Here is a 23,880-nt window from a genome sequence, read left to right on the forward strand (position 1 = left end):
TATGCAGCGAAAGTCTATGTGCCAGGGGGCTAGGGTCCGTCTGTTATATCTGGTGTAATTCTCCTGTCTTCTCTGGTGTCCTGTGTGAATTTGAGTATGCTCCCTCTAATGCTCTCTCTCTCTCCCCCCCCTCCCAGAGGACCTGAGTCCTAGGACCATGCCTCAGGACTACCTGGCCTGATGATTCCTGGCTGTCCCCAGTCCACCTGGTCGTGCTGCTGCTCCAGTTTCAACTGTTCTGCATGTGGCTAGGGAAGCCTGACATGTTCACCGGACGTGCTGTTTCCGACGGTCTCTCCCTCTCTACCGCACCTGCTGTCTCAACCTCTGAATGCTCGACTATGAAAAGTCAAATGACATTTACTCCTGAGTTACTGACCTGTTGCAATATATTTGATTTATTTGTTGAGTGATTGCTATGACCGATAATGAGGACAATTCACATTTTCACTATAGTGACTCATTGCCTTCCAGTAGACTTATTCCGACAAGAACAAAGAGTTTACAAATCAATACATGCAGCAGAGCATCAACAACTGTCTGATTTTAAACTAACCAAACATATTAACACATAAATGGATGTTTAAAGTTGTTTGAATTTTGATGGATCAAAGGTCTCATTTGTGATTTGTTGTGTGAAATTCTTTCTTTAACTGCACTAAACATTGTGAATAGATGCGTCAGCTTGTGTGTTTTTGTTTGTGAGCAAGCAGCTCCACAGTACTGCAGTAGGAGGTGGAGAGAACTGAACAGATGTTCAGAGGGCATTAGAGCCCTCTTATGCCCCCAGGGTACACTGTGTGTAACGTACCTTGTGATTGGTCCATGAGTCCCAGTATACCCTGTGTGTAACATACCCTGTGATTGGTCTATGTGTCCCAGGGTACCCTGTGTGTAACATACCTTGTGACAGTGTACCCTGTGTGTAACATCAATTGTGATTGGTCCATGTGTCCCAGTGTACCCTGTGTGTAACATACATTGTGATTGGTCCATGTGTCTCAGGGTACCCTGTGTGTAACGTACCTTGTGATTGGCCCAAGTGTCCCAGTGTACCCTGTCTGTAACATATCTTGTGATTGGTCCATGTGTCCCAGGGTACCCTGTATGTAACATGCCTTGTGATTGGTCCATGTGTCCCAGAGTCTCGATCTGCTCCACCAGGTCGTTGGAGTTCCACTGGCTCATCCCCAGGAGGATGGCACTCTTCCCCTCCAGCACATCTGCTAGGACAAACAGACACACAGCGAGGAGGGTTACAATCTGTCTGTTGGGGGACAGAGCCACACAGGGAGGAGGGTTACAATCTGTCTGTTGGGGGACAGAGCCACACAGGGAGGAGGGTTACAATCTGTCTGTTGGGGGACACAGACACACAGGGAGGAGGGTTACAATCTGTATGTTGGGGGACACAGACACACAGGGAAGAGGGTTACACTCTGTATGTTGGGGGACACAGACACACAGGGAGGAGGGTTACAATCTGTATGTTGGGGGACACAGACACACAGGGAAGAGGGTTACACTCTGTATGTTGGGGGACACAGACACACAGGGAGGAGGGTTACAATCTGTCTGTTGGGGGACACAGACACACAGGGAGGAGGGTTACAATCTGTATGTTGGGGGACACAGACACACAGGGAGGAGGGTTACACTCTATATGTTGGGGGACACAGACACACAGGGAGGAGGGTTACACTCTGTATGTTGGGGGACACAGACACACAGGGAGGAGGGTTACAATCTGTATGTTGGGGGACACAGACACACAGGGAGGAGGGTTACAATCTGTATGTTGGGGGACACAGACACACAGGGAGGAGGGTTACAATCTGTATGTTGGGGGAGACAGACACACAGGGAAGAAGATTTACATTTACATGACATTTTAGTCATTTAGCAGACGTTCGTATCCAGAGCGACTCACAGGAGCAATTAGTGTTAAGTGCCTTACTAAAGGGCACATCGACAGACTTTTCACCTAGTCGGCTCGGGGATTCGAACCAGGTTATTGGCGCAACGCAGCTACCTGTCGCCCACCATTACATTATTATAGAACCCAATCACATACTGTAGTTGATGCTGAGAACTGAACAGATTATCTGGTTGGTTAACACAGAGGAGAGGGGAAATCCAGACAGATGCAGGAACAGACACAGGGACACTGGGCACACACACACACACACACACACACACACACACACACACACACATACAGGGACAGTGGTTAGAATCTCAGAACATAGACACACAAAGATCGGGTTAAAGTGGCTGGATGCCACAAAAAAAAATCTATATTTGGTTCTGTCAATACAGTCATTTCCATACAGTTTATTTCTGTCCTTTGCTACATTTCCCCTAGTTTAGCCAAAACCAGACACAGCAGCTGTGGAAGAGACTACATCAGTGACACATGGCATGTAACTACCAATCAGAGGATACTCAGACTCCCATTGGACCATCATCAGAGCAAAGTTGAAGTGACCGCGTGATGTGCAAATGATGAGCATGAGCCACGGTCAGAGGGGTTGTCTGCTGTGATGGTTGTTCTGGGCTGCTGCAGTCACAGTACCATGGTCAGAGGGGTTGTCTGCTGTGATGGTTGTTCTGGGCTGCTGCAGTCACAGTACCATGGTCAGAGGGGTTGTCTGCTGTGATGGTTGTTCTGGGCTGCTGCAGTCACAGTACCATGGTCAGAGGGGTTGTCTGCTGTGATGGTTGTTCTGGGCTGCTGCAGTCACAGTACCATGGTCAGAGTGGTTGTCTGCTGTGACGGTCGCTCTGGCCTGCTGCAGTCACAGTACCACGGTGAGAGGGGTTGTCTGCTGTGATGGTTGTTCTGGGCTGCTGCAGTCACAGTACCATGGTCAGAGGGGTTGTCTGCTGTGATGGTTGTTCTGGGCTGCTGCAGTCACAGTACCACGGTCAGAGTGGTTGTCTGCTGTGATGGTTGTTCTGGGCTGCTGCAGTCACAGTACCATGGTCAGAGTGGTTGTCTGCTGTGACGGTCGCTCTGGCCTGCTGCAGTCACAGTACCACGGTGAGAGGGGTTGTCTGCTGTGATGGTTGTTCTGGGCTGCTGCAGTCACAGTACCACGGTCAGAGGGGTTGTCTGCTGTGATGGTTGTTCTGGGCTGCTGCAGTCACAGTACCACGGTCAGAGGGGTTGTCTGCTGTGATGGTTGTTCTGGGCTGCTGCAGTCACAGTACCATGGTCAGAGTGTTTGTCTGCTGTGACGGTCGCTCTGGCCTGCTGCAGTCACAGTACCACGGTGAGAGGGGTTGTCTGCTGTGATGGTTGTTCTGGGCTGCTGCAGTCACAGTACCACGGTCAGAGGGGTTGTCTGCTGTGATGGTTGTTCTGGGCTGCTGCAGTCACAGTACCATGGTCAGAGTGTTTGTCTGCTGTGACGGTCGCTCTGGCCTGCTGCAGTCACAGTACCACGGTGAGAGGGGTTGTCTGCTGTGATGGTTGTTCTGGGCTGCTGCAGTCACAGTACCACGGTCAGAGGGGTTGTCTGCTGTGATGGTTGTTCTGGGCTGCTGCAGTCACAGTACCACGGTCAGAGGGGTTGTCTACTGTGATGGTTGTTCTGGGCTGCTGCAGTCACAGTACCATGGTCAGAGTGGTTGTCTGCTGTGACGGTCGCTCTGGCCTGCTGCAGTCACAGTACCACGGTGAGAGGGGTTGTCTGCTGTGATGGTTGTTCTGGGCTGCTGCAGTCACAGTACCATGGTCAGAGGGGTTGTCTGCTGTGATGGTTGTTCTGGGCTGCTGCAGTCACAGTACCACGGTCAGAGTGGTTGTCTGCTGTGATGGTTGTTCTGGGCTGCTGCAGTCACAGTACCACGGTCAGAGGGGTTGTCTGCTGTGATGGTTGTTCTGGGCTGCTGCAGTCACAGTACCATGGTCAGAGGGGTTGTCTGCTGTGATGGTTGTTCTGGGCTGCTGCAGTCACAGTACCACGGTCAGAGTGTTTGTCTGCTGTGACGGTCGCTCTGGGCTGCTGCAGTCACAGTACCACGGTCAGAGGGGTTGTCTGCTGTGATGGTTGTTCTGGGCTGCTGCAGTCACAGTACCACGGTCAGAGGGGTTGTCTGCTGTGATGGTTGTTCTGGGCTGCTGCAGTCACAGTACCATGGTCAGAGTGTTTGTCTGCTGTGACGGTCGCTCTGGCCTGCTGCAGTCACAGTACCACGGTGAGAGGGGTTGTCTGCTGTGATGGTTGTTCTGGGCTGCTGCAGTCACAGTACCACGGTCAGAGGGGTTGTCTGCTGTGATGGTTGTTCTGGGCTGCTGCAGTCACAGTACCACGGTCAGAGGGGTTGTCTGCTGTGATGGTTGTTCTGGGCTGCTGCAGTCACAGTACCACGGTCAGAGGGGTTGTCTACTGTGATGGTTGTTCTGGGCTGCTGCAGTCACAGTACCATGGTCAGAGTGGTTGTCTGCTGTGACGGTCGCTCTGGCCTGCTGCAGTCACAGTACCACGGTGAGAGGGGTTGTCTGCTGTGATGGTTGTTCTGGGCTGCTGCAGTCACAGTACCATGGTCAGAGGGGTTATCTGCTGTGATGGTTGTTCTGGGCTGCTGCAGTCACAGTACCACGGTCATAGTGGTTGTCTGCTGTGATGGTTGTTCTGGGCTGCTGCAGTCACAGTACCACGGTCAGAGGGGTTGTCTGCTGTGATGGTTGTTCTGGGCTGCTGCAGTCACAGTACCACGGTCAGATGGTAGTCGTTGATGGGCCGGCTCGTAAAGACAGTGACACACAATGTCCAATACACTGCTCTCTCTCTCTCTCTCTCTCTCTCTCTCTCTCTCTCTCTCTTTTTTTTTTCTCTCTTTCTCTCACACCCACACATGCCTGGCATCTCAGAGTGGCTTTAACACTGTTCTGCCAGGCCTGTCCACTCTGATCACACTGACAGGCCTACTGGTCACTGTCTCTATAGCCCTTTATCTTCCTTCTCTTCCTCTTCCTCTTTCTCTGTCTGTCTCTGTTGATGCTAACACACACACACACATGCAAAAATACACAAAATGTGTTGAGGCAGGGAAGCGTGCAGGTTTTAACCAAGCACTGAGAATGCACTGACTCATCTCCCAGAGAGCAGCACTGATGAGAGCAACTTACAGACACAATGGAAGAACACAACGCATGTGAGGTGTGAAACATGCTTAAAGTAGAGAGAGGAACACAACAGAAAGCCTGGCACTCCGAGCAGAGGAAGGAAGATTTTAGCTATGCAAACAGATCAAATATACAAGCAGCCAGAACCAACACAGACTAAATAAAAACCTCCACCAAGAGGATCAGAAGGAAAGCCAAAATAAAGCAGCATCTCATTCAGATTCAGAGAGGGAAGGAATGAATGAAGGATGCGATTGCCCTGTAACTGACAGCCCTAGATGAGAAAGAAGAGAGTAGGAGGGATGCAGGATCGTCCAACAACCTGACAGTACGGAGAGCGAGGGAGAGAAGGAAGACACTGATTGTATAGAGCAGGAGGTATACAGCCAGAACGGATGTCAACTCTGGATGACAATAATCACTATGTCAACAACATCATCATGGTTCTAAACAGGACAGCACAACAATATCCACTGTAGCCTAACTACAGCATATGATAATGGTCATTGCATAACTTTGATTTGCAAGTATAATTGAATACGGGTGTAAAAGTAGAGCTAGAGTCGATCAGGACATGACATTATAAAGGCTGTGGAAGATGGATAGCTTATAGGAGAAGTGAAAGTAGCCCACTGGTATGAATAGAGGAGCAGATGTTTGGGGAGGAAGAGATGATAAATAGGTAGAAGGGAAAGGAAGAGACAGACATTAATTTAAGTCGCTAACCAACTAAAAAGACCTAGAACAGTGACTCACACAGGCTCAATTCAACAAACAAACCTTAGCTCCTTTCCTTTACATCCACAACACAACTAATTCCTCAATGTCAAGAGAGTATTTGCAGCACAAAAGAAAGTGCGGAGAACACAGCACACTATTTACAAGACAAAGACTGTAAGACATTGCAAAAGTATTCATCTGTTTAAAACATTGCAAAAACCGTCTTAGCCTACACTTGCTGTGACCAAGCCTGGCGCAACAGAGAAGACATTCACAAACAAAAATATAAACGCAACATGCAACAACTTCAATGATATTACTGAGTTACAGTTCATATAAGGAAATCAGTCAATAATTTTTTTATTAGGCCCTAATCTATGACTTTCACATGAATGGGCAGGGGCGCAGCCATGGGTGGGCTTGGCAGGACATAGGCCCCCTGACTGGGGAGCAAGGCCCATCCAATCAGAATGAGTTTTTCCCAACAAAAGGGCTTTATTAAAGACAGAAATACTCTTCAGTTTCATGAGCTGTTCCGGTTGACTGGTCTCAGACAATCCCGCAGGTGAAGGAGCCGGCCGGGTTTGTTGAGGTCCTAGGCAGGTTGGACGTACTGAAAACTTCTCGACAACAACCTTGGAAGCGACGTACGGTAGAGAAATTGACTTTACATTCTCTGGCAACATCTTTGGTGGACATTCCTGCAGTCAGCATGCCAAATGTACACTCCCTCAAAACTTGAGTCATCTGTGGCAATGTGTTGTGTGACAGAACTGCACATTTTAGAGTGGTCTTTTATTGTCCCCAGCACAAGGTGCACCTGTGTAATGATCAAACTGTTTAATCAGCATCTTGATATGCCACACCTGTCAGGTGGATGGGTTATCTTGGCAAAGGAGAAATGCTCACTAACAGGGATGTAAACAAATTTGCTCACAAAATTTGACAGAAATAAGCTTTTTGTGTGTATGGAAAATTTGTGGGATCTTTTATTTCAGCTCATGAAACATTACATGTTGTGTTTATATTTCTGATTAGTATACATGAGGAATGGATCCTGCTAAAAACATATCTTTCTACAGATGGCACCGTGTCTACCCAGGGCACATCTATGTGACATCCACAATTCACATTTTTTATCCCACTTTCAAAGCATGCTTGTCAAGCAGGAGAGAGATAGGAGACGTGAAAGATTGGAATTGAAGAGACAGTCAGCCAAATCTCTATGTAGGCTGAAAAACCTCTTTCCCTGTTGTTGGCTCTAAATGCATGAGACCAAATTGCTGCCCTCACTAATAGCAGGTTACACTGCACAACCAGGTAAATGTGTAAACAACATATGAGGTAGGTAAGGAGTTTTAAATAGAATGTTCCAATCAGGGAGTGTGAGCCTCAGTGCAGCACAGGTCTGGCTTGCTTACGCTTGTTTTCCATTTTCAGCTCCAGTAAGTCACTACCAGCATGGGTCAAGTGACAACAAACAATTACATGGAAAACCAGTGGCATGGTGTCTGTTGGCTGTATTTAAATGTCAAGTAAATGCAGCAAGATACATTCTGAAAGCCCAAGCCTCCCATCACTAGTGCTGTTACAATATATTCCGACAAAATGCAGCCACATTCATTTCAAAGTACAAGAAGTGTTTGAGTACAGTGCCATGGTAATACATTAGTAATGGGTCTACAATGAGTGGCTGCAGTGGTAGCCTACGATAATGGGAAAAGCAATCTGTCTCCAGCAGCCATTTATTACCAATTTAAATCAGGGGAGCAGCTTAAACCCAACAGTAAATATGATCTGTATTAGGCCCAGTCTGACAAATTCAACTCATTATTCAAATTCATGTAATCAGATAACAAATCAGGATTAACGCAGAATAAATTGATCAACACCACACGTCAATAAGCATGGTGACAGTTGAGCTGGCATAGGCTTGCCTGCATGGTCCGCCTGGAATGGAGAGCACTCACTCAGAACGATGGGAGATTTTCCTCACTCTGGTGGATACAGCTGATGGCTTGTGAAGATACAGAGTCATTGGTAAAAGGAGGTGGGGGGGGGGGGGGGGGTTGTATGAAGATGGAAGCTGTCTGGTGTGCAAAGGGTGGAAAAGGTGCATCTCTCTATCTATCAAAGCGAAGTCTATTACTCCATCCATCTCCATAATGCTGAGACCCAAGCACAGAGCCTCTAAACCTTTGTTGATTCCTTAAGATACATTAAAGGGATGAGGTGAGACCTAGTGAGCATGAACAGCATGCTAAGTCACAACAGTGGCAGACACAGCCATGCAAAGGCAAAGCATTACCTGGGAGAGTCCACATCTTATTGAAGGCATATCAAATGAAGGACAAGTTGATTGACACGGTCTTGATTGTGTAACCTTTATTTAACTAGGGCTTGACATACTCTAACACATTGTTTCTATTCATATTCATGCTAGGTCCTATCAAACTGCATGATCATATAAAAAGGAAATGGAATGAGAATTAGTCAACGCTGTGCTACAGTGAGAATACTCAGTTAATTGAATCCAGGCAAAACGACAGATAAGTTAATAAACCTAGACTAAAACTGATTCATACTTCATGAATAATATAAATATATTAACTTGCATTTGTTTGCTGTCATCAGGGGCACTATATATACTCAGATCTACTCAGATAGTGATAAATCTTGCACTGCAGATATCGAGCCAACTAGAAAATATAGTGCTCTTGAAAAATTATTTCCAAATCTACCCCTTCGAATCTCATTCCAATCTAATCTCAGTAGAGCAGCCTCGTCTGAGAACACTGTGGCAGAGACGTTGTCTTACGTCAGAAAGCATGACGTCTCCATCTGAGGGACAAGCGCCATGCAGGAGAGACGCCACCTGATTAGAAAACAATGGTGGCAGAGATGGACACACCAAATCTTCAAGACAAACATATTATGTTATAGAGGTCTTGATCAGCTCTGTCTGTCTGGGAAGGTGAGTAAACACTGTGATTCAGTCAACACCGTCAACAGACAGCATTCAGTCAGTCACAGCCGTCACAGAGCTGTGATACCGTCACACTGTCACACAGACAGACACAATGTGTCGCCTTCTGACCCAGTAGTCACTGCCGTGGGTTGGTCAAAGACAACACAGACCACTGAGAATATACAACGCACTCCAGTGAGCTCCAGCTCTCACTAGAATGGATGCTGTCATATTGATATTTCCATTTCCTTTTCTCCAATACTACCAGTGACCCTCTAATAGCTGTCATTTGTGAGGCCATGACAATACTAATGAGAACAGCCTCAGCAACAGGGCATTTGTCCTTTGACCAACCCACGGCAGTGACTCCTGGAGTATATTTGTTTGTCTTGATGATTTGGTGTGTCCATCTCTGCCACCATTGTTTTCTAATCAGTTGGCGTCACTCCTGCATGAAGCTCGTCCCTCAGATGGAGACGTCATGCTTTCTGACGTAAGACAACGTCTTAAATCACTTAGGAAGCAATCCTATCTGCACTCTAACTCTAACACTGACTGCCCATAAGGCTCTGGTCAAAAGTGGTGTACTACTCAGGGAATAGGGGGCCATTTGAGATGCTCTGCAGCCATACTTTAGACCAGGGGTATTCAACTCTTTCCTTTCGAGGTCCGGAGCCTGCTGGTTTTCTGTTCTACCTGATCATTAATTGCACACACCCGGTGTCGCAGGTCTAAATCAGTCCCTGATTAGAGGAGAACAATGAACAATGCAGTGGAACTGGCTTTGAGGTCCAGAGTTGAGAGCTTTAAACCATTATAATCAGACACAATTGGACCTCCTCATTCAGTCTGAAACCTCTAGATCTGAGGTAGCTTTTCTATCCAACAGAGTATGATTATTTCACTATCATAAATATTCTTAGAGGACCTTGGTGGAGCCAGCTTGCGTAAATTTACCACTAGGGAGAATGGAAATAATGATATGAAATCCAGATGAACATATAGTCTCTAAAGTGCAGCCAAACACCTCCAAAAGTGAATAGTGAATGGGTCATCTCTTTAGTATATCAGTATATTCAGTGGGGTAAAGTACTGAAGTAAAAATACTTTAATTTTTTTTATTTTACCCCCTTTTCTCCCCAATTTCATGGTATCCAATTGTTAGTAGTTACTATCTTGTCTCATCGCTACAACTCCCGCTCGGGAGAGATGAAGGTCGAAAGCCATGCGTCCTCTGAAACACAACCCAACCAAGCCGCACTGCTTCTTAACACAGCGCACATCCAACCCGGAAGCCAGCCGCACCAATGTGTCGGAGGAAACACTGTGCCCCTGGTGACCTGGTTAGCGTGATGAGGCAAGGATACCCCTACCGCCCAAACCCTCCCTAACCCGGACGACGCTAGGCCAATTGTGCGTCGCCCCATGGACCTCCCGGTCGCGGCTGGCAGCGACAGAGCCTGGGCTCGAACCCAGAGTCTCTGGTGGCACAAATAGCTCTGCGCCATCCGGGAGGCCCGTAAAAATACTTTTAAGAACTACTTCAATGTAGTTTTTGGGGATATTTGTACTTTACTTTGCTATTTATATTTTTCACAACTTTTACCTGATTACATTCCTAAAGAAAATGATGTACTTTTACTCCATACATTTTCCCTGGCACCCAAAAGTACTTGTTACATAGTGAATGCTTAGCAGAAAAGAAAATTGTCAAATTTGCACCCTTATCAAGAGAACATCCCTGGTCATCCCTACTGCCACTGATTTGGCAGACTCACTAAACACAAATCCTTTGTTTGTCAATGATATCTAAGTAATGGAGTGTGCCCCTGGCTATCCGTAAATTAAAAAAAAACAAGAAAATTGTGCCGTCTGGTTTGCTTAATATAAGTAATCTTTTATTATTCGTACTTATACTTATGATACTTAAGTATATTTTAGCAACTACATTTACTTTTGATACTTAAGTACAGTGCCTTGCGAAAGTATTCGGCCCCCTTGAACTTTGCGACCTTTTGCCACATTTCAGGCTTCAAACATAAAGATATAAAACTGTATTTTTTGTGAAGAATCAACAACACGTGGGACACAATCATGAAGTGGAACGACATTTATTGGATATTTCAAACTTTTTTAACAAATCAAAAACTGAAAAATTGGGCGTGCAAAATTATTCAGCCCCCTTAAGTTAATACTTTGTAGCGCCACCTTTTGCTGCGATTACAGCTGTAAGTCGCTTGGGGTATGACTCTATCAGTTTTGCACATCGAGAGACTGAAATTTTTTCCCATTCCTCCTTGCAAAACAGCTCGAGCTCAGTGAGGTTGGATGGAGAGCATTTGTGAACAGCAGTTTTCAGTTCTTTCCACAGATTCTCGATTGGATTCAGGTCTGGACTTTGACTTGGCCATTCTAACACCTGGATATGTTTATTTTTGAACCATTCCATTGTAGATTTTGCTTTATGTTTTGGATCATTGTCTTGTTGGAAGACAAATCTCCGTCCCAGTCTCAGGTCTTTTGCAGACTCCATCAGGTTTTCTTCCAGAATGGTCCTGTATTTGGCTCCATCCATCTTCCCAACAATTTTAACCATCTTCCCTGTCCCTGCTGAAGAAAAGCAGGCCCAAACCATGATGCTGCCACCACCATGTTTGACAGTGGGGATGGTGTGTTCAGGGTGATGAGCTGTGTTGCTTTTACGCCAAACATAACATTTTGCATTGTTGCCAAAAAGTTCAATTTTGGTTTCATATGACCAGAGCACCTTCTTCCACATGTTTGGTGTGTCTCCCAGGTGGCTTGTGGCAAACTTTAAACAACACTTTTTATGGATATCTTTAAGAAATGGCTTTCTTCTTGCCACTCTTCCATAAAGGCCAGATTTGTGCAATATACGACTGATTGTTGTCCTATGGACAGAGTCTCCCACCTCAGCTGTAGATCTCTGCAGTTCATCCAGAGTGATCATGGGCCTCTTGGCTGCATCTCTGATCAGTCTTCTCCTTGTATGAGCTGAAAGTTTAGAGGGACGGCCAGGTCTTGGTAGATTTGCAGTGGTCTGATAAGTAGTATTTTACTGGGTGATTTTCACTTTTACTGAAGTCATTCTCTATTAAGGTATCTTTACTTTTACTCAAGTCTGACAATTGGGTACTTTTCCACCACTGGATATTTGTGCCAGTTTAATACGTTCTTGTGGTTTTACTGGTCTGGAGCTTTATGGCGTGGGTGACGGCATTAGTCATCCTGAAATCATCCTAACTCCCAGGAGCTCATCGTGATGGCTTTAGTGGTATAATACAGTACACCCCCACTCTCTCTATCTCTTACTCACTCACTCCCTCTTCATTTCTCTCTCAAACGTTATCATCTCCATCTCTCTCTCTCTGTCTCTCTCTCTGTCTTAGTCTTTCCCTCCCTCTTCATTTCTCTCTCAAACATTATCTTCCCCATCTCTCTCTCTCTGTCTCTCTTACTCCCTTCCCCTCTCCCTCCCTCTTAATTCATCTCTCTCTCTGTCTCCTCTCTCTCTTACTCCCTTCCCCTCTCCCTCCCTCTTAATTCATCTCTCTCTCTCTCTTGCTCTCTCTCCCTCTCCCTAAAAGTATGATTATTTCAGGAGAAAACAAGTTGTTCTGACATTACTTAATTACATGCTCCTAAGAATACAACTTTTAGAGCCATCCATCCCTCCTGTTAAGAGCAAGTCCATCTCTTCAAATCTCAGGACATTTTACCACCATTTTATTAGCTTGCTGTGGTTTATTTTTGAAAGATCTTATTCCCAAGAGGGCATTATTATCAATCACCCCAAAACAACTTCATCCTCTCTCCCTCTTGATATTTTCATGAATATACTACACTGATAATGCTGTTATGAACACAAAATAGTTTCTGCGTAAGGGGTTATATTTGTTTCATTGATTGAGGTAGGGAAGCTTTTATATAAGCTTGAAAGGTTTCTCCAAGGTTTTTCCCATCACACTTTAATGCTTCAAAAACAACAGGCGGGCGGCCACAAAGCTATTCCAATATTATGCATCAATCAAAGACTACGGGATGAGGCGCGATTGGTGAGCCGCAATGCTGCAAAAGCACAGACCAATCAAAAGACTACAGTATAATGACATCCAGAGATGAAAAGCCTCAGAGAACAACTGGCTGGCACTTTCCCCAATTCAGCTGACGGCGGGCGCTAACATCTGGACTTTTTAATTGAAATCCCCTGTTGTGTGGTGGGCCAGAAACCCCTCATTATATATGAATGAGAACTCATGAAAGATTGATGTGGAAACATGCAGGTAGTTGAGAGTTACCAGTTCATTCTCCAACTGCAATAACTTCAAACTCCATTCTGTTTGCATAGGGAAAGGGACACAACCCAAAGCAGTACAAGACATTAGAATAATGCAGTGTGAGCTTGTCTGTTTTGTTGTGGATCTTTGTTCAAAACCCATTATTATGCTTCTCATGAAGACAACCCCCCCCCCCCCCCCCCCATAATAATAAGAGAAAAAAAGTGAAAAAGTGAGCGGGAACGATATGGGGGTGCCAGGGTAAATCTGTTACACTTTATAGGCCACATGGGATCCTTACCCTAGTGACTCTGGCTGTCAGATGGAATATATTTCTCAGACAGTTCTGCTCTGTGGCACCGCACAGTGATGAGGTGTGCACAGCACATGTCTCATACGTGACAACCAAATATGTGTGTAGATGTGTGTGGGTGTGTACAAACGGGTATGTGTGCATGCACACAAGCTGCATACTCCAGTGCACTATTAATTAGCGTCAGTCAGATTTGTTCACGGTTTGACAGTGAATTGTGTTTAATTACTCAGGGTGCATTCACACCACTTAGGTGATAACACACACAAACACACACACACACATAGACACACACAGTTACACACACACACACACACAACGACTGACGCCGGATTTTGAGAAGCAGGTACGGGGAGTCAACATTTATTCAGGAACAGACAGGTAACAAAACAGAAACAGCGTCAGCACGCGGGTAAACAACGACAAACAACAATTAATGCTGAGGCAGGGAACAGAGCGGGGGACCAGACAGATATAGGGAAGGTAATGACAGAGGTGATTGAGTCCAGGTGAGTCCAATAATCGCTGATGCGGTGACGGGGGGAAGGCTGGGGTGCTTTGTATATGCCTGCCCTGACCCTGAGCCTGCCTGCTGTTCTGTACCTTTCAGACTCTGCTCTGGACTACCGACCTCTGCCTGCCCTGACCCTGAGCCTGCCTGCCGTTCTGTACCTTTCAGACTCTGCTCTGGACTACCGACCTCTGCCTGCCCTTGACCTGTCATTTGCCTGCCCCCCTGTTTTTGTAATAAACTTTTGTTACTTCGAAACTGTCTGGGTCTTCCTCTGAGCCTTGACACGAGGAGTGTGGTCTCTGTTGTCTGTCACTGAGGCAAGCTGTGCAGTGACACCAGGAGAAGTGGAACTGTGTTGAGGCTAGATAAATCTGTTTATTTGAATAATGTGCTGCTATTTTGGTCATTGTGTTACACAAGATGACAGAAATGTGATGTTTTTTTAGTTGTTTTTTTTAACCTTTAACTAGGCAAGTTAATAATACATTTGGATTAAATGTGTTAAGATACTGTAGAATTGGATTGACGTAATCTCCCTTATCCATCTCTCTAAAAGAAAAGCGCTTGAAGCAAAGACTCTGCGTAATTAACATTTTCAGTTACCCCAGTGGGCGTGATAGCTTATCTCCCTGGGAACATAGAATCCTTTATAGGAACAAACCAACTGAAACCTGCCGAATAATGCTACCACTATTCCTAAACGACAGATACAACCATATAAATGATTGATCATAAACAAGGCATGCATGATGACGCATTTCCCTGGCTGTTATATTAAAATACGGTTAAAGGCCCATGCTACTGATGTGATGACGTGGTGATCCGTGTGTGTGTGTGTGTGTGTGTGTGTGTGTGTGTGTGTGTGTGCGTGTGTGTGTGTGTGTGTGTGTGTGTGTGTGTGTGTGTGTGTGTGTGTGTGTGTGTGTGTGTGTGTGTGTGTGTGTGTGTGTGTGTGTGTGTGTGTGCATGTGTGTGTGTGTGTGTTGTGCTCCATGAGGATTTCCCTTCCTGTAAAGCCTCTCACTTCCAAAGCGCTTATCATATTTTACACTTTAACTACCACCTCTAATGATGATTATCTGCTTAATCACAGGGCTATTCTTAGACTACAGACACAGCAGATGGAGACTGCCAGGATGACCTCACCGGGAGAAATATCCTCTGTGCTTAGAAATGATAAACCGGCACAAGCACCGATTACATTTGTCCCTAGCGTTTCCACAAGAGGTACAGAGAGCGTCTTGGGTCGCATCCAGGACATGATTTATCTTCCTCAGGTTCCATTGAGGCGTTCCAAATGACGCCATATTCCCTATATAGTGCACTACATAGGTACAACTAAGGACTGGAGATGTATTGATCTAGAGGGAAATTAGTTAACAAGGAAAAATACATTTGGTTGGACAAAGCTGTCAGGACAGAGCATACAAGCAACATGCAATAGATGCTCTCCATTTCAGACAGGGACAATAGTTCCAGACCACCTACGATTTTCACCATGAGCCTACTGTGTGAAAGCCTGGTGTTAAGAGCAACAACACACCTGTTACTACGGCGTTCCTGTAGGGAATCCACTCAACAGAGATCAGCAACCATTACTGTTATACAACTGAGTCACCTTCCTTCGCCTCTATCTTCCCACCGGGGGTCTAGCATTAGCAATCAGCCTCTCTCTTAGCCTGGAGATAGACTTCTCTCCAATCAATCAAAACAGAAATCATTGACCCACGTTAAATAGCTCCCCTGACCGTATCCCAAGCTGCATGCAAATTCCCTGGTGATGTGTGATTCTTGCATTACAGTTCAAATGATTTCCCCTTTCACTGTTCAAAAGACCTGTGAGGAAGCCTGAGAATATATTAGCCTGGCAGACATGTAAGCCCAATCGGACCCATGTGATGGGATAAGGCACTTTTCAGGGTGCTCACAAAGGAAGAGAGATAAGGCGAAGATGAGAGAGGAAGAAAGACAGGAAAGAGAGAGAGAGTTGAACTAAGCTCTCTGGGTGTTATCAAAGGAAAAAATGAAACTAACCTCTGGCATCGAAAAACTCCTCATCTGAGCTGTCAACAGACTCCTGTGCAATGTCCTGCATCCGCCAGTGGGAGGCACTGTGCTGACGGGAAGCGGCTGAGGGGTAGAAAGAGAAAAACATATCAAGTTCTATGTCAGGAGAAATGTCTATGTGCGGCATCATGTCATTATTCAAGGACAAATTAATTATGTGAATCTATAGGTTTTTCCTTCAGCTTCAAGTGCATTATCTGTCTATAAACGGCAGCAGAACAATTGCATTAGCTTGTAGGGCCTTGGGCAGAGAGGCTCCATTGGCCTCCAGTGTTACAGAGTACAAATCAAGCAAACCAGAGCCCTATTTTGAAGGGGGCTCATATAAAGAAATATAAGGCTCTGAAGCAAACCAATTGAGTTCAGAGGTTAGCCAGCTCATATTCTCTATTAACCATAAAACATTGGAGAGGGTGGCTCCATATCTAGGCAGGCTACTGTCCCTCAACAACACTGAACAACACCCAATACCTGAGATATTGAATCAATCTTTAGTGTTTTTATTTATTTATTTCACATTTATTTAACCAGGCAAGTTGAGAACAAGTTCTCATTTACAATTTCGACCTGGCCAAGATAAAGCAAAGCAGTTAGACATATACAACAACACAGAGTTACACATGGAGTAAAACCAACGCACAGTCAATAATACAGTAGAAAAATATATACGATGTGAGCAAATGAGGTGAGATAAGGGAGGTAAAGGCAAAAAAAATGCCATGGTGGCGAAGTAAATACAATATAGCAAGTAAAACACTGGAATGGTAGATTTGCAGTGGAAGAATGTGCAAGGCAGAGATAGAAATAATGGGGTGCAAAGGAGCAAAATAAATAAATAAATACAGTAGGGGGAGAGGTAGTTGTTTGGGCTAAATTATAGATGGGCTATGTACAGGTGCAGTAATATGTGAGCTGCTCTGACAGCTGGTGCTTAAAGCTAGTGAGGGGATAAGTGTTTCCAGTTTCAGAGATTTTTGCAGTTCGTTCCAGTCATTGGCAGCAGAGAACTGGAAGGAGAGGCGGCCAAAGGAAGAATTGGTTTTGGAGGTGACCAGATAGATATACTTGCTGGAGCGCGTGCTACAGGTGGGTGCTGCTATGGTGACCAGGGAGCTGAGATAAGGGGGAGCTTTACCTAGCAGGGTCTTGTAGATGACCTGGAGCCAGAGGGTTTGGCGACGAGTATGAAGCGAGGGCCAGCCAACAAGAGCGTACAGGTCGCAGTGGTGGGTAGTATATGGGGCTTTGTTGACAAAGCGGAAATGTAAATGACATCGCCGAAGTCGAGGATCGGTAGGACGGTCAGTTTTACAAGGGTATGTTTGGTAGCATGAGTGAAGGATGCTTTGTTGCGAAATAGGAAGCCAATTCTAGATTTAACTTTGGATTGGAGGTGTTTGATGTGAGTCTGGAAGGAGAGTTTACAGTCTAACCAGACACCTAGGTATTTGTAGTTGTCCACATATTCTAAGTCAGAACCGTCCAGAGTAGTGATGTTGGACGGGCGGGCAGGTGCAGGCAGCGATCGGTTGAAGAGCATGCATTTAGTTTTACTTGTATTTAAGAGCAATTGGAGGCCACAGAAGGAGTGTTGTATGGCATTGAAGCTCGTCTGGAGGATTGTTAACACAGTGTCCAAAGAAGGGCCGGAAGTATACAGAATGGTGTCGTCTGCGTAGAGGTGGATCAGAGACTCACCAGCAGCAAGAGCGACATCATTGATGTATACAGAGAAGAGAGTCGGTCCAAGAATTTAACCCTGAGGCATAGAGACTGCCAGAGGCCCAGACAAACATGAATAATTTTGATGAATATGCCAACATACAGTAGCCTACCTGTACACTACCTGTACAACCAATCCATGTGTATAAGAAATACTGTGAAACCATTGCACTTCTGAACACCAAAATAAATACACGTTTTAATTTGAAGATTTAACCAAAATCAGTTGAAGCGGAAAAGAGTGGACTATAGAGACTGCCAGAGGCCTGGACAACAGGCCCTCCGATTTGACACACTGAACTCTATCAGAGAAGTAGTTGGTGAACCAGGCGAGGCAATCATTTGAGAAACCAAGGCTATCGAGTCTGCCGATGAGGATGTGGTGATTGACAGAGTCGAAAGCCTTGGCCAGATCAATGAATACGGCTGCACAGTATTGTTTCTTATCGATGGCGGTTAAGATATCGTTTAGGACCTTGAGCGTGGCTGAGGTGCACCCATGACCAGCTCTGAAACCTGATTACATAGCGGTGAAGGTATGGTGGGATTCGAAATGGTTGGTAATCTGTTTGTTGACTTGGCTTTCGAAGACCATAGAAAGGCAGGGTAGGATAGATCAAATCAAATCAAATGTTATTTGTCACATACACATGGTTAGCAGATGTTAATGCGAGTGTAGCGAAATGCTTGTGCTTCTAGTTCTGACAATGCAGTAATAACCAACAAGTAATCTAACTAACAATTCCCAAACTACTGTCTTATACACACAAGTGTAGGGGGATAAAGAATATGTACATAAAGATATATGAATGAGTGATGGTACAGAGCGGCATAGGCAAGATACAGTAGATGGTATCGAGTACAGTATATACATATGAGATGAGTATGTAAACAAAGTGGCATAGTTAAAGTGGCTAGTGATACATGTATTACATAAAGATGCAGTAGATGATATAGAGTACAGTATATACATATGAGATGAATAATGTAGGGTATGTAAACATTAAATTAGGTTGCATTGTTTAAAGTGGCTAGTGATATATTTTACATAATTTCCCATCAATTCCCATTATTAAAGTGGCTGGAGTTGAGTCAGTGTGTTGGCAGCAGCCACTCAATGTTAGTGGTGGCTGTTTAACAGTCTGATGGCCTTGAGATAGAAGCTGTTTTTCAGTCTCTCGGTCCCAGCTTTGATGCACCTGTACTGACCTCGCCTTCTGGATGATAGCGGGGTGAACAGGCAGTGGCTCGGGTGGTTGTTGTCCTTGATGATCTTTATGGCCTTCCTGTTACATCGGGTGGTGTAGGTGTCCTGGAGGGCAGGTAGTTTGCCCCCGGTGATGCGTTGTGCAGACCTCACTACCCTTTGGAGAGCCTTACGGTTGTGGGCGGAGCAGTTGCCGTACCAGGCAGTGATACAGCCCGCCAGGATGCTCTCGATTGTGCATCTGTAGAAGTTTGTGAGTGCTTTTGGTGACAAGCCAAATTTCTTCAGCCTCCTGAGGTTGACGAGGCGCTGCGGCGCCTTCTTCACGATGCTGTCTGTGTGGGTAGACCAATTCAGTTTGTCTGTGATGTGTATGCCGAGGAACTTAAAACTTACTACCCTCTCCACTACTGTTCCATCGATGTGGATAGGGGGGTGTTCCCTCTGCTGTTTCCTGAAGTCCACAATCATCTCCTTAGTTTTGTTGACGTTGAGTGTGAGGTTATTTTCCTGACACCACACTCCGAGGGCCCTCACCTCCTCCCTGTAGGCCGTCTCGTCGTTGTTGGTAATCAAGCCTACCACTGTTGTGTCGTCCGCAAACTTGATGATTGAGTTGGAGGCGTGCGTGGCCACGCAGTCGTGGGTGAACAGGGAGTACAGGAGAGGGCTCAGAACGCACCCTTGTGGGGCCCCAGTGTTGAGTTTGAACAGCATAAACAGCATTCTCACATAGGTATTCCTCTTGTCCAGAAGGGTTAGGGCAGTGTGCAGTGTGGTTGAGATTGCATCGTCTGTGGACCTATTTGGGCGGTAAGCAAATTGGAGTGGGTCTAGCGTGTCAGGTAGGGTGGAGTTAATATGGTCCTTGACTAGTCTCTCAAAGCACTTCATGATGACGGAAGTGAGTGCTACGGGGCGGTAGTCATTTAGCTCAGTTACCTTAGCTTTCTTGGGAACAGGAACAATGGTGGCCCTCTTGAAGCATGTGGGAACAGCAGACTGGGATAGGGATTGATTGAATATGTCCGTAAACACACCAGCCAGCTGGTCTGCGCATGATCTGAGGGCGCGGCTGGGGATGCCGTCTGGGCCTGCAGCCTTGCGAGGGTTAACACGTTTAAATGTTTTCCTCACCTCGGCAGCAGTGAAGGAGAGTCCACATGTTTTGGTTGCAGGCCGTGTCAGTGGCACTGTATTGTCCTCAAAGCGGGCAAAAAAGTTATTTAGTCTGCCTGGGAGCAAGACATCCTGGTCTGTGACGGGGCTGGTTTTCTTTTTGTAATCCGTGATTGACTGTAGACCCTGCCACATACCTCTTGTGTCTGAGCCGTTGAATTGAGATTCTACTTTGTCTCTATACTGACGCTTAGCTTGTTTGATTGCCTTGCGGAGGGAATAGCTACACTGTTTGTATTCGGTCATGTTTCCGGTCACCTTGCCCTGGTTAAAAGCAGTGGTTCGCGCTTTCAGTTTTTCGCGAATGCTGCCATCAATCCACGGTTTCTGGTTTGGGAATGTTTTAATCGTTGCTGTGGGTATAACATCGTCAATGCACTTTCTAATGAACTCGCTCACTGAATCAGCGTATTCGTCAATGTTGTTCTTGGACGCAATGCGGAACATATCCCAGTCCACGTGATCGAAGCAGTCTTGAAGCGTGGAATCAGATTGGTTGGACCAGCGTTGAACAGACCTGAGCGCGGGAGCTTCTTGTTTTAGTCTCTGTCTGTAGGCAGGGATCAACAAAATGGAGTCGTGGTCAGCTTTTCCGAAAGGAGGGCGGGGCAGGGCCTTATATGCGTCGCGGAAGTTAGAATAGCAATGATCCAAGGTTTTGCCAGCCCTGGTTGCGCAATCGATATGCTGATACAATTTAGGGAGTCTCGTTTTCAGATTAGCCTTGTTAAAATCCCCAGCTACAATGAATGCAGCCTCAGGATGTATGGATTCCAGTTTGCAAAGAGTTAAATAAAGTTTGTTCAGAGCCATCGATGTGTCTGCTTGGGGGGGAATATATACGGCTGTGATTATAATCGAAGAGAATTCCCTTGGTAGATAATGCGGTCGACATTTGATTGTGAAGAATTCTAAATCAGGTGAACAGAAGGACTTGAGTTCCTGTATGTTTTTGTGACCACACCACGTCTCGTTAGCCATAAGGCATACACCCCCGCCACTCTTCTTACCAGAAAGATGTTTGTTTCTGTCGCGCGATGTGTGGAGAAACCAGCTGGCTGCACTGACTCCGATAGCGTCTCTCCAGTGAGCCATGTTTCCGTGAAGCAAAGAACATTACAGTCTCTGATGTCCCTCTGGAATGCTACCCTTGCTCGGATTTCATCAACCTTGTTGTCAAGAGACTGGACATTGGCGAGAAGTATACTAGGGAGTGGTGCACGATGTGCCCGTCTCCGGAGTCTGACCAGAAGACCGCTTCGTTTCCCTCTTTTACGAAGTCGTTTTTTTGGGTCGCCGGCTGGGATCCATTCCGTTGTCCTGGGTGAAAGGCAGAACACAGGATCCGCTTCGCGAAAGTCACATTCTTGGTCGTACTGATGGTGAGTTGACTCTGCTCTTATATTCAGTAGTTCTTCTCGACTGTATGTAATGAAACCTAAGATGACCTGGGGTACTAATGTAAGAAATAACATGTAAAAAAACAAAAAATTGCATAGTTTCCTAGGAACGCGAAGCGAGGCGGCCATCTCTGTCGGCGCCGGAAGTTAATGGACCTAGATTTAGATCTGTAGCAGTTTGGGTCAAGAGTGTTGCCACCTTTGAAGAGGGGGGTGACCGCAGCTGCTTTCCAATCTTTGGGAATCTCATATGACACGAAAGAGAGGTTGAACAGGCTAGTAATAGGGGTTGCAACAATTTCGGCAGATAATTTTAGAAAGAAAGGGTCCAGATTGTCTGATTTGTAGGAGTCCAGATTTTGCAGCTTTTTCAGAACATCAGCTGACTGGATTTGGGAGAAGGAGAAATGGGGAAGGCTTGGGCGAGTTGCTGTGGGGTGTGCAGTGCTGTTGACCGGGGTAGGGGTAGCCAGGTGGAAAGCATGGCCAGCCGTAGAAAAATGCTTATTGAAATTCTCAATTATAGTGGATTTATCAGTGGTGACAGTGTTTCCTATCCTCAGTGCAGTGGGCAGTTGGGGGGAGGTGTTCTTATTCTCCGTTTTTGAGTTTGTGTTGCAGGAAGCAGATTTCTGCTTGAAAAAGCTAGCCTTGGCTTTTTTAACTGCATGTGTATATTGGTTTCTAGCTTCCCTGAAAAGTTGCGTATTTAGAGGGCAAGTCGGTTAGGATGATATCTATGATGGTGCCCGTGTTTACGGATTTGGGGTGGTACCTGATAGGTTCATTAATAATTTGTGTGAGATTGAGGGCATCAAGCTTAGATTGTAGGATGGCTGGGGTGTTAAGCATGTTCCAGTTTAGGTTGCCTAGCAGCACGAGCTCTGAAGATAGATGGGGGGCAATCAGTTCACATATGGTGTATTACACAGATATCATGAGAAAAGTATGAAGTCCTTGGAGAATAAGTGTCCCAGAACGTTTTTGAGTTTGTGTTGCAGGAAGCAGATTTCTGCTTGAAAAAGCTAGCCTTGGCTTTTTTAACTGCCTGTGTATATTGGTTTCTAGCTTCCCTGAAAAGTTGCGTATTTAGAGGGCAAGTTGGTTAGGATGATATCTATGATGGTGCCCGTGTTTACGGCTTTGGGGTGGTACCTGATAGGTTCATTAATCATTTGTGTGAGATTGAGGGCATCAAGCTTAGATTGTAGGATGGCTGGGGTGTTAAGCATGTTCCAGTTTAGGTTGCCTAGCAGCACGAGCTCTGAAGATAGATGGGGGGCAATCAGTTCACATATGGTGTATTACACAGATATCATGAGAAAAGTATGAATGCCAGTGAGTTCCTCAAATTCCCATTCTTCAGGACTAGAAAGAGGGAGTATTTAGAGAGATCCCTAAAGCTCTGTTCTTCTAAGATCAGTGTTATAAAGTAATGCCAGATAAAGTCAATAACGTTCATTAGAAATGACTTTCAGACAACCAACGATTCTTCCTTTAAGTACTATTGAATTCAAACAAGATCAATGACAAGTGAAAGTGACAAAGTAAATTGTTCCATTGCGCTAACCTCCAGAGAACTGCAATGGGAGAGAAAAATGTCACCTAATTGAGTTGTGTGAGCTTTCCCGACTCTACACACAGAGAGCCAGTGTCTGAGAATCTAAGAGCCTTTACTCCACAACACAACAACACCAGGCTGCTTATGTTTGATCTCAGCTCTTTTCATACCCTCATCCCTCCATCCCTTCCTATATTATCTACTTCCAGAGGACATTTGCAGAGTACCATACTGGATGTTGAAACGCTGAGTTCATGGCTTCCATTACCATGGCACCTTCTCTGCCCTCACTGTTTTCACTCTCTCCGTCTCTCTCTCTCTCTCTCTCCTACGGCCCACTTCTCCTCATCGCTACACAGGAATTAATGAGCTTTTCATTTCTTTACAGGACTCCATCAGGTCAAATGTTTTCACTGTTAATATCTCATTGAGGAATGGGTGTCTCAACCGTTGGAGTTCTCTATTAGAGTCATGAAATGGAGGATAGGTTAGTCTATGCTCAACCACAGCCTGGGCTAGGCCAGCACCTTTCACGACAGGACCCTTGAATTTACTTTTTGCACTGTCTCTATGCACTCACAGGACCCTACACACTCACACTGATACTCCAACACACATGCACAAACACCCACTTCATAATTTATTCACACACACATAATATGCACATACATTTATACTGACTCTTCCCACACCGACTCACATACAATCATCATATAGTTTGCTGCTACTGTGTTTTTCATATATCCTGATGCCTAGTCACCTTACCTCTATACATACAGTATCTACCTCTATTACTC

General features: G+C 45.6%; 1 protein-coding gene across 1 annotated transcript in view; it reads right to left on the bottom strand.

Annotated features, from left to right (window-relative positions):
* pitpnm3 (PITPNM family member 3) overlaps positions 1–23,880 on the bottom strand; it is a 137,237-nt gene that overhangs the window by 94,042 nt on the left and 19,315 nt on the right. Inside the window, exons 2-3 of the mRNA XM_031796225.1 lie at positions 15,982–16,077; positions 1,119–1,223 (exon numbers count right to left, since the gene is read on the bottom strand). Of these exons, the coding sequence (XP_031652085.1) occupies positions 1,119–1,223; positions 15,982–16,077 (201 nt within the window). The remainder of the gene's footprint in view (positions 1–1,118; positions 1,224–15,981; positions 16,078–23,880) is intronic.

Source organism: Oncorhynchus kisutch, linkage group LG18 (assembly GCF_002021735.2).
Source record: "Oncorhynchus kisutch isolate 150728-3 linkage group LG18, Okis_V2, whole genome shotgun sequence".
NCBI lineage: Eukaryota > Metazoa > Chordata > Actinopteri > Salmoniformes > Salmonidae > Oncorhynchus > Oncorhynchus kisutch.